This window comes from Carya illinoinensis, chromosome 8, assembly GCF_018687715.1.
Source record: "Carya illinoinensis cultivar Pawnee chromosome 8, C.illinoinensisPawnee_v1, whole genome shotgun sequence".
NCBI lineage: Eukaryota > Viridiplantae > Streptophyta > Magnoliopsida > Fagales > Juglandaceae > Carya > Carya illinoinensis.
Window position 1 is genome coordinate 34,464,037 of NC_056759.1, and position 13,865 is coordinate 34,477,901.

The following is a 13,865-nucleotide window of genomic DNA, read 5'->3' on the forward strand; positions in this document are numbered from 1 at the left end:
TGAGGATGAAAATTGAGATCCACTGCTCATCTTCCCTTAACATTGAATTTTGAGAACTACTCAGGGCAATTAATTTGAATTAATGTTCAATAATGCACTTCACGTGGAGACTTGAATACTCCCACAAGTTTTAAATGATCCCCCAAAACTTCTGTTCCTTAATTAGCCGGTTTGGCACCGAGTACTTTTTCTGTACCCTTTCTATGGAGAATTCTCCTTTTCTCTGTAGTTACATTTCTTGGTACTCAAAACTTTTGCTCTTGTCCCCTCCCTTTTCATTTCACCTTACCGGCTTCTTCCAAATCTTTTTCGTCAGGGAAGGAAAAAGATTAAAAAAAAAAAAAAAAGGGAAGCAGGCATTTCAAATTTGAAAGAAAGATCTCCAAGTCCCCAAATAAAAGATTCAAACAACTAGAGAGATATCATGCAATTATGAAGAAGAAGAAGAAGATGACCAAAATGATATAATTATCACAGATAAATTCAATGAATGGCATCACCAAACGCATTTCAATGAATGGTATCACAAAATAACGAATTTCAATGAATTGTCTCGGTAAAATCGACATAACCATTAAACAACATGGTGAACAGAAATTGCAGAACCTACACAAGAATCAGAGAGCCCAAAACTTTTGAATCAATTAGCGAAAAAGCACAGATCTTTATTCGAAAATAATCACCATGGAAAGAGATGAAGGTAAAATTTGTGAGAAACGGATACTAGCAATAAGCATAATCTTGTACAGAAACATCCAAATATGATTATTACAGCACTAAATGACTCATCACCACGGCCAATCTATTTCTCCTTCAACTTCTTCATGTAAACAATCAAACCCATTTAAAAGAAAATCAGAAAAGGTTCTACAGAAAAAGAGAAAAGAAATCAACTCCTGCACCTTGTGATGGTGCTGCAGCCACGGTTATAGGGGTTCGCCTGACCACTACCCTGGCAGTTGTAGTAGGAGGTCCCGCGTCGAGAGCAGGGCACAGTGTTCCTCTGCAGCGCACCGTAGCTGATGTAGCTGCTGGTGGCCAGAATGCGCCGGCTGATCTCCGATCCCAGCTCAAACTCCTCTCCGGCCAGGCACTCAGCCACGGTTCCCTTGCAGGATGATCCAGCCGGTATTAAACCCAGTTGGTGGTGAGACAACCCGCCAGCATGGACGGTGGATGACGAGGAGCTGAAAACTAAGACCAGTGCACAGATCCCAAAAACAGCTGAAGAATAGAAGAGGCCGGCCATAGTTTTGGAAACAATGCTCTCTCTGTCTTTTCTTTCTCTTCTGGGAAGGTTTCCTTCTGTGTGTAGCTGTGCTGTTTCTTTTGTTCTGAACTGCCCAATTGACCTCAGGACAGGGAGAGCTGGGACTTATAATAGGAATGGAGGGAACAGTTTGGGATTGGTTTAGTCGATATTCACAGTAATGCCACTTGAGGGTTGAAAAAGAGAGTCTACAGCAATTTGAGACTACCATTGCCATAGTCGGCGTTGAATAGCCCACCAATGTTTAGGTGCCATTAGGTACACAGAGTGGGTAGAATACATTTGACATGGGAATAATTTTCCTTCCTTATCACATTTACAGAGCATGTCAAAGGTACATAATATATGATATTTAGAAAAACAAAATTTCTACTTATTATTCCTATCTCATTTACCATACATGATTTTTTTATTTTTTATTTTTATTTTCTTTAACAAATAAGTAGTACATTGATGATAAGTAGAAGAATTTAATTAGTTTTGTATAAATAAAATAAAAAAGAATAAAAATAAAAATAAGTGAGATGTGTAGTGTGTTTGATGATTAGTAACAAAATTCGAAAAAAAAAAATGTGCTTCTAGCATATGGAAAAGATACATTATAATTTTATAAATTAATTAAACTTTTAAAAAATATGTGCATGTTACATATCACTGAACAAAATTGAAAGTTGAATAAAATATTATTAGAATATTATTTTTTAATATTATTATTGTTTTGAGATTTGAAAAAGTTGAATTATTTATTATATTTTATGTGAAAAATTAAAAAAATTGTAATGATAGTATGAGATAAGATGAGAGTATTTCTTAATCCAAACGAACTCTTATAATTTTATAGATGATTGGAGAAATTAATCCAGTTTGAAAGAGATTTCTATCCGATTGACATTATATATAAATATTATATAATGCATATTGTTGAGATTAATTAGTTATCAACAACTAATTTAAAGTGAAATAGCATAAGCAAACAAAAGAAAAAACCAACAATTACACACAGAACACCAATATTTAAATGGTTCGCCTCAATGTGAGCCTACGTCTACTAGCGGGATCAATCTCAATGAATTCACTATCAACAAAGGTGGAGTACAAGAGATCAATCACAAAATCCTCAAATTCAAAGCCCTAATACACCTAATAGACTCTTGGGATTCTCATAAGAGGACCTCACTCTCTCACTGTAAGTTTTCAGCTGCTCAAAGTGTAAAAAATTGAAAAAAAAAAACAATCTAACAATATATATTTATTTTGAAACGGCGCGAAGCCCTTGAATATGAACATTCACTCAAGCAACCATTAGGGTTAGTGCTCGTTTGAGTTGGATGTCGAACGAGTGTTGAAGAACTCTTAGGTTGACATCTGGCTCATTGACATCTTGCTCAAGCTGATTGTCAAATGAACTCACAGGTTGTGTCAAGCTCGAGCTGATTGTCAAGTAACTGATAAGTGAACTCTTTATCTAAAGTTTCGCTCAAACGACATAGACACTACTAGAGCTAACGATCCGTAGGGGCGTTTTTTCAATATGAATCAAACAACCTTCCAACACATTAACTTTGGTGTTCCCACTCCATCCCTATAGAATTATAGAGCTAAGAAAACTAAGGCGCTTTCTAAAGTTTGACCTTCATACGGATAATTACCGCTTGACTAAAGAGATCTTGAAACGTAATCTAGACGGCATCAATTTCAATCAAACTTCGCAAATCAATTACCCCAACATTTGTTATGGAAAAAGTAAGAAAATGCTACTACAGGTAGCTATATGTTAAAACATGCCACAAATGGGTATTGGTTTCTATAAATTCGTAGTTAAAATTTAGTTAAAAATGTCATCTTGGCGGCTTATATAATGCACTTTCTATACATTACATATTAGATTATGTATAAATTTGGCTAAATTAGTAAAATAATATTTTGTTATTTCTTAATTAGCATATCCAACAATCATATTTATGAAATCTAATGGTCATATTTATTATTTTAACTAAACATATTTTTATTTACCATAATTTATTTTAAAGGTAATTTTTATCCAATCATTTTTTGATCCATTTCAAATTGTTCAAGGAATTAAACGGTTTTTTAAGGACGATCAAAAAAGATATTCAAAAGAGAAAATTTCATATACCATATTATCATCTCATTTTTATTATACTAAGTATACTATGGTACATTTATCACTATTAAATGATCATTTATTGTATGTTTATTTTTCATCTAATAGTGATAAATGAGCTACATCTTATTTAATAAGATGAAAATAAGATGAGAGTGTAGTGTATAACATTATTTGGAGTGTGCAAGCGCTGTACAGTTATTTTAAAAAAGAGTAAGGTCTATTATTAAAAATAAAATAAAATTTTACATGAATTCTGTATTTATTTACTATTTTTAAAGTGATTGTGTGACGTTTGTGCATTCACAATTATAACTATCACTTTTCTAATACATCAATTTTCTATGCAACATCACCTAATCAATTGTACATAGAAATTAAACTGCTCAGCATGGAGAGAAGAATTCAGATGGATCTTCTTCTATTCGGTGTGAAATGGAAACTTCAATTAATCCACCCACTATTTTTACCAAACCCTCCGTCTAATCTATCCATGGACTGAATGGCAATTTGGTAGTTAAGTTGAGAGGCAAATGCAAATTCAGAGTCGTTGAGGTAGCAAAGGTTCACACCTAAAGTTGACTGGTTGTCTCTTTCTTTCCGCTTTTGATTTAGGTATAAGAGAAATGCTACACATCATTCTACACCACACACTTTATATATTAAAATATTATTTTTTATTTTTTTTATTTTTTATTTTATTTTATTCTTATTAAACTAATTAAATTATTTTATTTATCATCCACACACTACATATTTATTATAAAAAAATAAAAAAACAATTAAAATAAGTGTGGTGTGTGAAGTGTGAGGATGACAAATAGATTTTTCCTAGGTATAAACCAAGCCCTCGCCTCCGTCCAAGATTCTCTTAACCAAAACACGTTTCCTTCTTCCCACGCACCTGAAACCTTCCGTCGCCGTTAATTAATTCACCGTTTCTGTTTGCGTGCACCAAGCACGTCTACAAACGTCGAGCTTGATCGGTGCTTAATTTTGAGTTTTGCTGCTACAAGTAAATTTCCGTCCCCATTTGTATATTAATGTTATTACTTTTATATTTAAAATTTAATTTAGTATTATTTTTATTAAAATTTAACTTTCTGATCAATCATATTAAATAAGTACGTATATTGGTGCGCATAATTACTTACAATTAAATTTTTTTTAAAATGAATATTTAGAAGATGAATTGTAATTAAAGGAAAGTTTTACCGTAAATTTTAGATAGTAAAGTAAAATAAAAGTTAAAAATTAAATAAAATATTAACATCACCCATCATGGGCGGGGGCGGGGAGGGCCCAACCCCACCCAACATTTTCCCCGCCTCTCCTTCACCTATATATATATATATATTATATAAACATAAATATATATTTATATTTTACAAATTATGTATATATAAATATATATATATTATAATTTGTTAGATTTGTTCACAAAGTATGCATTAGCAAATTTAAAAACTATATAGTTTAAAAATTACTACACTACAACATACACAAAATATGTAATACATATTTAAAAATTACGATATTTTTAAATTATAGTCATATTTACAAAATTTTAATTTACAATTTAGATTTAAAAATATATTTTTTTTTATCACTTTTAAATCTTGAAATAATTTTTTAACATAATGAAATGTATTCTATATTTAAAGTGGAAATGACGCACCCTACCTAGTGGGACGGGTGGCTGGGAGGAAAATCCCACCCCTGCACCATGCAGGGCGAGGTGCGGGGAGGAGGTTACCTCGCACCGCATGGTGCGGGTAGCACCCTTATTTTCAATATATATACTTTTATATTTTGGGATAAAAGTACGTTTTACATCCTTAAATCATTAGGGGTTTTTATTTTACATTTTAAATAATTAAAATCAACACATTAGAGTCTTGGACTCTCAATCTATTAAAATGCGATAATATGCACCAACGGTTAAGATTGTGCCGCATCATTTTTTTCCAACTATATTATTCGTTAAAATTTAATAAGATTGTGATTTTTATAAAAAAAAATTTAATTTAGAAATGTAATATATTAACTTCAAAAGTTTAAAACAAAATATAAGAGGTTGGTATCATAATTTGCAACGCATTCGTCTCAAATCACCATTGGATCAATCATTCTTAAAAAGATAACAAAATTCAATGATTATTAAAAAAAAATATTAGGTAAAAAATGAGATTACTAAGGGACAATGGGGTAAATTCAAGTATTAATTTTATTTTTATTTTTAGAAAAGTAAATAATATAAAAATTAATAATTTTGAATAGTTTTCCATTTGTTTAACCTCCTGACAAAAAACGTCAGCGCATTAAACGGGTGCGAAACGTGCAGACCCGTTTACAAGACGTGGGGGCCCAAAATACAGATTCGATTGGGCGGTGCTTGCGCGTCCAGAACTTCTCAAAGCCAGCTGTATGTTCAAGCCTTGAACAATATTTTTTTCTTTTAATATTTATATTATATTTAATTGTTATATGTATATAATAAAAATACACTATTAAATGGAAAAAATTGACACTTTTTAATCGGAAAGAGATCCGAAACTCCTCATGATTCTTCTCCTTCTAAATTACAACTGCTCCGAGGAAAGATGATAAAATAAATAAATAAATAAATAGAGGAAAGACGACTCCCTTTAATTACAATTTACAACAAAATCTAACTAATTCTGTCGTTTATTTTTTTAAAATTAGTTTTTAAATTTCAAAAACAGACAAGATATACTGTTACGAGATTGATCACAGAAGAAAAAAGAAGTTTTTTTTTTTTAAAAAAAATAAATTTAAAATAGGAACAGATTCTTTTAAGTAGATTTTTGTCCTATTTGAATAGTGGAATGAGATAGATAAAAAATCTATTAATAATAATTAAATAATTTATAAATAGTAATAAAATAATTTGAATTTTTATTGAGTTTAGAAAAGTCTTAGCCATCGATAGTGGCTCAGAGTATTCCTATCGAGAAGTGTAAAATGTATATTTTTATTTTGTGTGTGTTTTTAAGCATTTTTTAAATCCCTTCAAAAAATTTTGAGAAAAAGAAAAAGGTTATAACCTCATTTAAAAATACTTTTTTAACAGTTAAGTACAAAGAAAATAAAATATGAATAAGCAACTTCTCGCGAGCCTCAGGATGCATCATTTTTCTTTAGAAAATAAAGAAAGAAAGAGTTAAATAAAAATATTATAAAATTAAAATATTATTTGTTAATATTATTTTTATTTTAGAATTTGAAAAAGTAGAACTATTTTTTGTATTTTATATGAAATTTTAGAAAAATTGTAATGATTAGATAAAAAAGTATGAAATAGAAATTAAAAAGTATTTGTATTTGAGTAATTATTTAGATGTTGAAGTGAGATGGGATAAGACCAACTGCTTATCCAAACGAGACTTTAGATTACTTAGAGTTTTTGCCAGAATTATTTAAAACTCAAAATGAGAGGGATAGAGTAAACAAATCCTCGATCAAGTAGAGAAGCCAGATTCTCTAGTTGCCGATCTTTTAGACGGTCGAAGAAAATTAACTAAAAGAGCCACGCATATGTTTCATGCATGGCTCACTGTGGCTTACACCGAGCATGAGACTCACATGCCATCACATCATGGGAATTCTATCATTGCCACGTGCAGCACTATCAGGGTTAGTGGCTTTAGATCTTTTAGATCCGATCATTCTCTTCTCTTCAAGAGTGGCATGTGGCCTACACTCGCCTCTATAGCCAGTAACAGTCATATGTCGGTGATTTGACCCATCTTCGATATATTATTTCCCTATATTCTCCCATTTTTTATAACCAATGATCAAGATAAAAAGGTAATAAAAGTCTGTCAATCTAGACTAGTAAAATGCAACACACAATAATTTATTGTAGCTTTTAGTCCTAATTTTATAGTCTATTTATCATACTGTGTCAAAACCGTTTCAAGTGGCTCTCCTTTTTGAGAAATGGGTTGAAACCAAGTCATTGACTCCAAATCCCTCTTTATTTTATTTTACTGGTGTTGTATTGCTGATTTAGGATGATTGTTCGGAACTTCCACTCTATTGAATTTTGTATCCTGTAATCGTTTACTTGTTAGAAAAAAAAAAAGAGTAAAGAAGCCAGGTGCTGAGTCGTCCCAACTTGCAGATTTTATCGACTTGGGAAACAGCAAAATTTAATGGGGGAGCTAATTTCGAATCAGTTCAAGATTCTAATCTTCCCCTGCCCTGTTTCTGTTTGGCACATAAAATTCCCCACCTTAGGGGCTTATATTACTTGGGACAATCATCTCAAGCATTTCCATGTCAAAGTTCTGCTTTATATATTCTGGACAAATAGCAATGAAAAAGCTAACTATGACAGTAAAGAAAGGCCCATGACCTTTGGGGAAATACAAACCAAGTGACAGAATTTGCTACGGCATAATGGAGTAGGCTTCAACATGTCTTTAAGATAGATATCGATTGTCCCTACATTTCCTCATGAGTAATGCCAGATAAGTCATGGGCTGTGTAATACTTTTTTTGAAAAATAATGAAATTCATTATTAAAAAATTAATTTTTTCATATGGGTCTCATATTTACTCACTTTTTTTAAAAGAAATATATAACATTTACAAACTCTATAAATGCAAATATCATTTCTCTTTCCTTGTGGTATATATGCCATATGGTGATGTTGATTGAACAATATTATATTTCATCCTCATCATCATTATCAATTCATCATGATCCTCATCCTTATCCATCTACCTAGTTACCGGGATTTCGTTATGAAAAACCAAAAACTTTAGCATCTGGCCTATTTGAAAGCAGCAAACTGTAAAAATATTAGCCATGACACATATGCAAGAACAACCCAATTAACTAGCACTATCACCAACAGGTTCTTCTGCATGATCCTTTTCTTAGCATGGCAGCTATCGTAACAAGCCGTCAAGACAATGCAATTATAGTTGATGGTGAATATGCATCAGGATGCACACAGGAATGTTGGTACGACCACACTTAGAAAATTAGGACCAAGGGAGTGTCTTATGGTCATTATGTGTTATGGTTGACAAGAGCAGTAAGGCCTCATTGGTACATTTTTTACCATACTGCCATATAGCCAGTAGAGTAGAACAGGTAAGACTTTACTCTCTAGAATCTATTGAGTCATGTGCAGTTACACATACCAATGGAGAGAGTTCATAAATATTTCATTTCAGTAGGGACAATTCACAAAATGCAGGGAATAAGCACACACATGCGCATGCATAGAGAGACACACCATTGCAATTTGCAGCCAAAGTAAAAGCAATGATGAGCTGAAGATCTGATAATGAAGAAAGCAATAAGAATTAGTATGTATATAGGCATCTGCAGGTTCATTTCCTTCTACTAGATGCAGCTTTTGATAATTTGCATTGTACTAGTCCTTTGAATTTCCCTCTGTTCACTGGCATTCGGATTTCTTTCCCCTCGAACTTGCCTTTCTTCAGTACCACTACCACTTTTTTACTACACTTTCTGCACATTGGGGTTACCAAAACTTAAAGGAAGCAGAACATGCTCTCTCTTCACCATTAAAAAAATTTTATGAACAGTTTACCTGAAGAAAAAAGTGTATTTGCCATCCCCCAGGAATGTCATCCCCTTTGGCGAAGAGCTATGGGACCCAGTCCCATGCTCATTCTAGCCATGTGTCCCAGTCCCATGCTCATTCTAGCCATGTGTTGTGGTAGGCTGTTCCGAGGGATTCCCTTTCAGGGAGCTGCAATGTAAGCATCAAAGTTTGAGCTGGACCCATCATCTAAACCAAATTTTGGTGCCCATTAGAATAGGTTTGTTACTCAGATACATATAGTTTTTCAAGATGAAAGTCCAGCATGGTTAACAAAATATTTGCAACCAGAATGATAAGCAAGACAGATCGACTATAACATTCGATTGTAGTATATGTTCGTTCCCATGATTGTCCCAACAAACCGTCAAGATCAATGTTGGGTCAATATTTGCTGAAAGCCCAATGACATCCCAAACTAAGGCCCATCAAATTAAATACAAACTCGGTTCTTAGCCAAATCCATCAAGTGTTAAACAATACATAAATTGGATAAAACCATAACTGCTTTAGTGTCTGTTGAGAGATACTCGATCTCTTACAAAAAGGAAAGAAAATTCCCCGACTAGCTCTTTTGGTTAATTACTACTGGTTTTGACATGGTTTCGATCATTCAATTAATTATCTGTTTCAGTTCTTATCCCAGCTTGTCATCTTCTTACTGAAATGCCATGCACCACCAATTAACTCGTGTAAATGGCTAATCAGAACCCTTTGATAATCCATCTTTAAACAAATATCAAATGACAAAAGTTCGAATCATTAAGGGAATTAAGAGTATGCATAGATGGATGGTGGGTTTTTTCTACTATTTATCCTGATTTGAGTTTATATTCTTCAAATCCATTTTATTCCCTGCACCTCCTCTAATGCGTTTGCCTTTTAAAAGCATTTGGTTCTAATGGGTTAAATTACCAATGAGATTTCCAAAACGGTTTAGACTAAAAATTAAATGAATTTTAAAAAACTTACAGTAAGGTGTTCATCATGTGGCACACCTTTTCTCAATTACTCCTTTCTTAATGTGGCTTCAAATCCACATCTAGCTAGCTAGCTATGGAATTTTTTATGTTGATGATGAGGAACTTGAGACATGGTGCAAATTCAACATGTCTTTTGTTAGGTTAAGCTCTGAACTCGTGTAAGTCACCCATATCACACGGATTAGCTAGGTAAATCATCAAATTTTTATCGATTAGACGTATCACCTAAATATTGTTTACACCCAAGGGTTCAAACCTTTTTAGACCAAGAAGAAGCATACCTTCAAAATCAAGACCTACCAATTGACACAATCCCTAAGAATGACGGGTGCATGTTTCCCTCATAGCTAGACACGTCAATTTTTTATGCTCCGCCTTCAATGAGTAATTTATTTAATAGATAAGTTATGAATCTTTTGTAGAAATAAGTCCAAACTAACGTGTAACATGAGAGCACTATATATTTGGTAAAATATATAGGATTGTTGAGTTTCTCATTTTCCATCCTTCATTAGCGTGTGCATGCTGCATGCCCTTCACACCAAAGGCATCCTACATATATGTCATTATAAATAGTAATGTGAATCCCAATATTAATATAATAAAATCTACATATTATATTTATCTCTCTTTAAATTGTAAATAATATTTAGATAAATAGTTAGTATGGTCCACTCAAATTGTATTCAACTGTTGTAGGTTGATGCAGATGAGGAGAGAATCATCTTTTCTTTTCCTAGCAAAAGCCCTTTCCCTTGATTTGACTGAAACACTTGTATTAGTGTATGCCATTTATTTGGGGAATACATGTTTCCCTAATAATCAAACCTGCCAATTTTTTATGCTTGGCATTTAGCTAAACATTTCTTTTGTAGCTAAGAATTTTCCTCCATTAAAAGTTAGGTAGCTCTTAAGCCCCTCCATTAAAAGTTAGGTAGCTCTTAAGCCAATGGTTAATCCCTAATTATACATAGCTATTAGAGGGGGTTCCATCACTGTATTATTCATAATTGAAGTCATTATTTTCATGATTGGCACCTTCTCCTTGTTTATTTCTCTTCTTTTCAAACCCACTTCCCTTCCCCCTAAAACACAAAAGAGGTTAGCTATCTATTCTAAAGGTCATGTGGAAGGCTGTATGTATGTTTTTAGTAAGGACAACCTCCCTGATTGAGGAGACAAAACGAACACTGAAATCTCATCTAGCAGTGTCTCATATAATGAGATCATAGGGAAACATCCAAAAGGGGTGACTGATTTTTGAGAAGGTTATGAGGGCATCCACTTGGGCTGGATTTGCTATACAATTAAGATATCCTCTCTAATTTTTTGACCGAATTGGATAGTCTAATACAAAGAGTATTAGATAAAACATTAAATGTTCGTGCAAGTCCACGCTGCACAAAAATCCTATATGCAAGAAAATAGCGTTAGGCACAATTCGTAGCAAATGCAGAAGTTCGATTTACTGGGAAACTTTGCACTCAACTTCTGGTTCATTTTCAGCTCAAAAACCTTTATCACTTAATTTATTTGTCACTATCACCTGGAATGACATAGTTAGGCACGTTTATACCCAACAAAAATCAAATGGAAACAATATTTATAGTAATAACATTAGAATTGAGTCTGCATTGCACTTGTCCTCAGACCTTCCAACTACCTGAGTGAGGTTTAAAAATCAAGGCCTTGTTATCTTGTTACCAATTAATTGATCTGCTTGACAAAACCAATGAAATGATTTAAGAAATGAGTGAGAGGCTTGACAAAGGAGAATGGATTGGATTCAGGGAATCAGGCTAAGGGAAAATTGCTCAGAAAATAACAAACAGGAAGACTCCAATAGTGTCAGAAGTTGCACCTGATTGATAAGAAATTAGAATACTGACATCACATGTGTAATACATATATGCTTTATGAGCAGATATTTATATTTATATTTCTTGATTAAAGACTCCGTCTTGAATCATTTTCATCCATACATTAATATATAACAAAGCCCCTAGCTACACACTTTATCCTGGTCTATTGTTCAATCCATCATGACCCTGGTTGGTTTACACCAACACTCTTTAAGCTTCTTTAGGACTGTTTTCTTTATTTCTCCATTCCTACTTTCTTCTTGTAATAGAGAAATGGAAATTGTGTACTTGTTCCATAACTGCTTTCTATTGATCTTTGAGTTGCAAGTTTGCAAGCAATAATGCTGACCATCCTAAAATTCCCCTGTTACTCGTTTTGAGACAAGCCAACAATTATCACTCTCAAGTTATATAGTACAGAATCATGTTAGAGGTACTTCCAAGTTTGATTTCAAAAGCTTTAAAACTTATGTGCTACCAATCAAAAAGTTTATAGAAAAAGAAAAAGAAAAAGAAAGGATAATAAGTCAATATACATTGATAATGTGCCATTAATCATATGAAGTTTTTTTTTTTTTCTTAATGGTATGATATGTAATGAGTTCAACATTTTTTTATCATGCAAGTCATTGGTCCAAATATGGAATCCAATGATTACAGTTCAAAATCTTTGAAAAGTACTGTAGTCATAAAGAAATTCTATAAATTAAATTCCAAACTGACATGGGTAAAATTACTATACAAAGTGTTGAGTTTGATGTAGTGTTTCAAGTAAATTAGCTAAATTTTTGCCAAAATTTGAGTACTATGCCTAACTCAATACTAATGCTATAATTGGCAGGAAGTCATACACGCTCCCTCAAATGGAGTTTGAGTTACAGCTTAGAATCCAACCCAATTAGAGAGTTCAATGAATTTTAAAGTGGTTACTACCATTAATTTATGTTGAATCGAATTTAATTAGAATATAGTGCATGCCAAACCATTTGTAGTAAGTTAGAGATCGGTGAGCCACCACCCCTGATATCTATATCTATACTATGAGGGAAGGCAACTAAAGCAATAATCAATATGATCTCATTATTAGGCTCTACATTCCGAAACTTCCATGTCCTTTGAGTCTAGAACACTGCTATGGGCTTGGTAGGCTATGGCCATCCACCATAGAGATGGTGTGGTGGCCTAAGAACAAACGAATAAATGGCACAAAAGTAAAACTCAACCCTTGATTATTCTTAAACTCTCCCAAGACAAGTATTTACTTTAATTGGTTCTTTACTTAAAAGGGAAAGCAATTCTTTGATTCTTTGGATGGTAGCACGTCACCGAGCTCCAATCTACTTACGGAGAAAAGGTACACGCAAGGAATCAGCTCAATAATGCACCCTAGTAGCCACTTTGTTTGTTTTTTCTCTTTCTCTTTCTTTTTCTATTTCTTTTTCTTTTTCTTTAGTCCCTTAACTTTGGTTTTATCCCATAATTTAGGGTTACTACCATTAATTTAGGGTGAATCGAATTTAATTAAAATTTAGTGCATTCCAAACCATTTGTAGTAAGTTAGAGATCAGTGAGCCACCACCCCTGATATCTATATCTATACTATGAGGGAAGACAACTAAAGCAATAATCAATATGATCTCATTATTAGGCTCTACATTCTGAAACTTCCATGTCCTTTGAGTCTAGAACACTGTTATGGGCTTGGTAGGCTATGGCCATCCACCATAGAGATGGTGTGGTGGCCTAAGAACAAACGAATAAATGGCATAAAAGTAAAACTCAACCCTTGATTATTCTTAAACTCTCCCAAGACAAGTATTTACTTTAATTGGTTCTTTACTTAAAAGGGAAGCAATTCTTTGATTCTTTGGATGGTAGCACGTCACCGAGCTCCAATCTACTTACGGAGAAAAGGTACACGCAAGGAATCAGCTCAATAATGCACCCTAGTAGCCACTTTGTTTGTTTTTTCTCTTTCTCTTTCTTTTTCTATTTCTTTTTCTTTTTCTTTAGTCCCTT

At 33.1% G+C, this 13,865-nt stretch overlaps 1 protein-coding gene across 1 annotated transcript; it reads right to left on the minus strand.

Moving 5' to 3' along the window:
- Positions 1-644: 644 nt before the first annotated feature.
- LOC122318023 (protein RALF-like 33) lies at positions 645-1,394 on the minus strand. Its single transcript, XM_043135148.1, has one exon. The coding sequence runs from the start codon at positions 1,247-1,249 to the stop codon at positions 890-892; it is 360 nt and encodes a 119-aa protein (XP_042991082.1). The 5' UTR covers positions 1,250-1,394; the 3' UTR covers positions 645-889.
- Between the last annotated feature and the right edge of the window lie 12,471 nt (positions 1,395-13,865).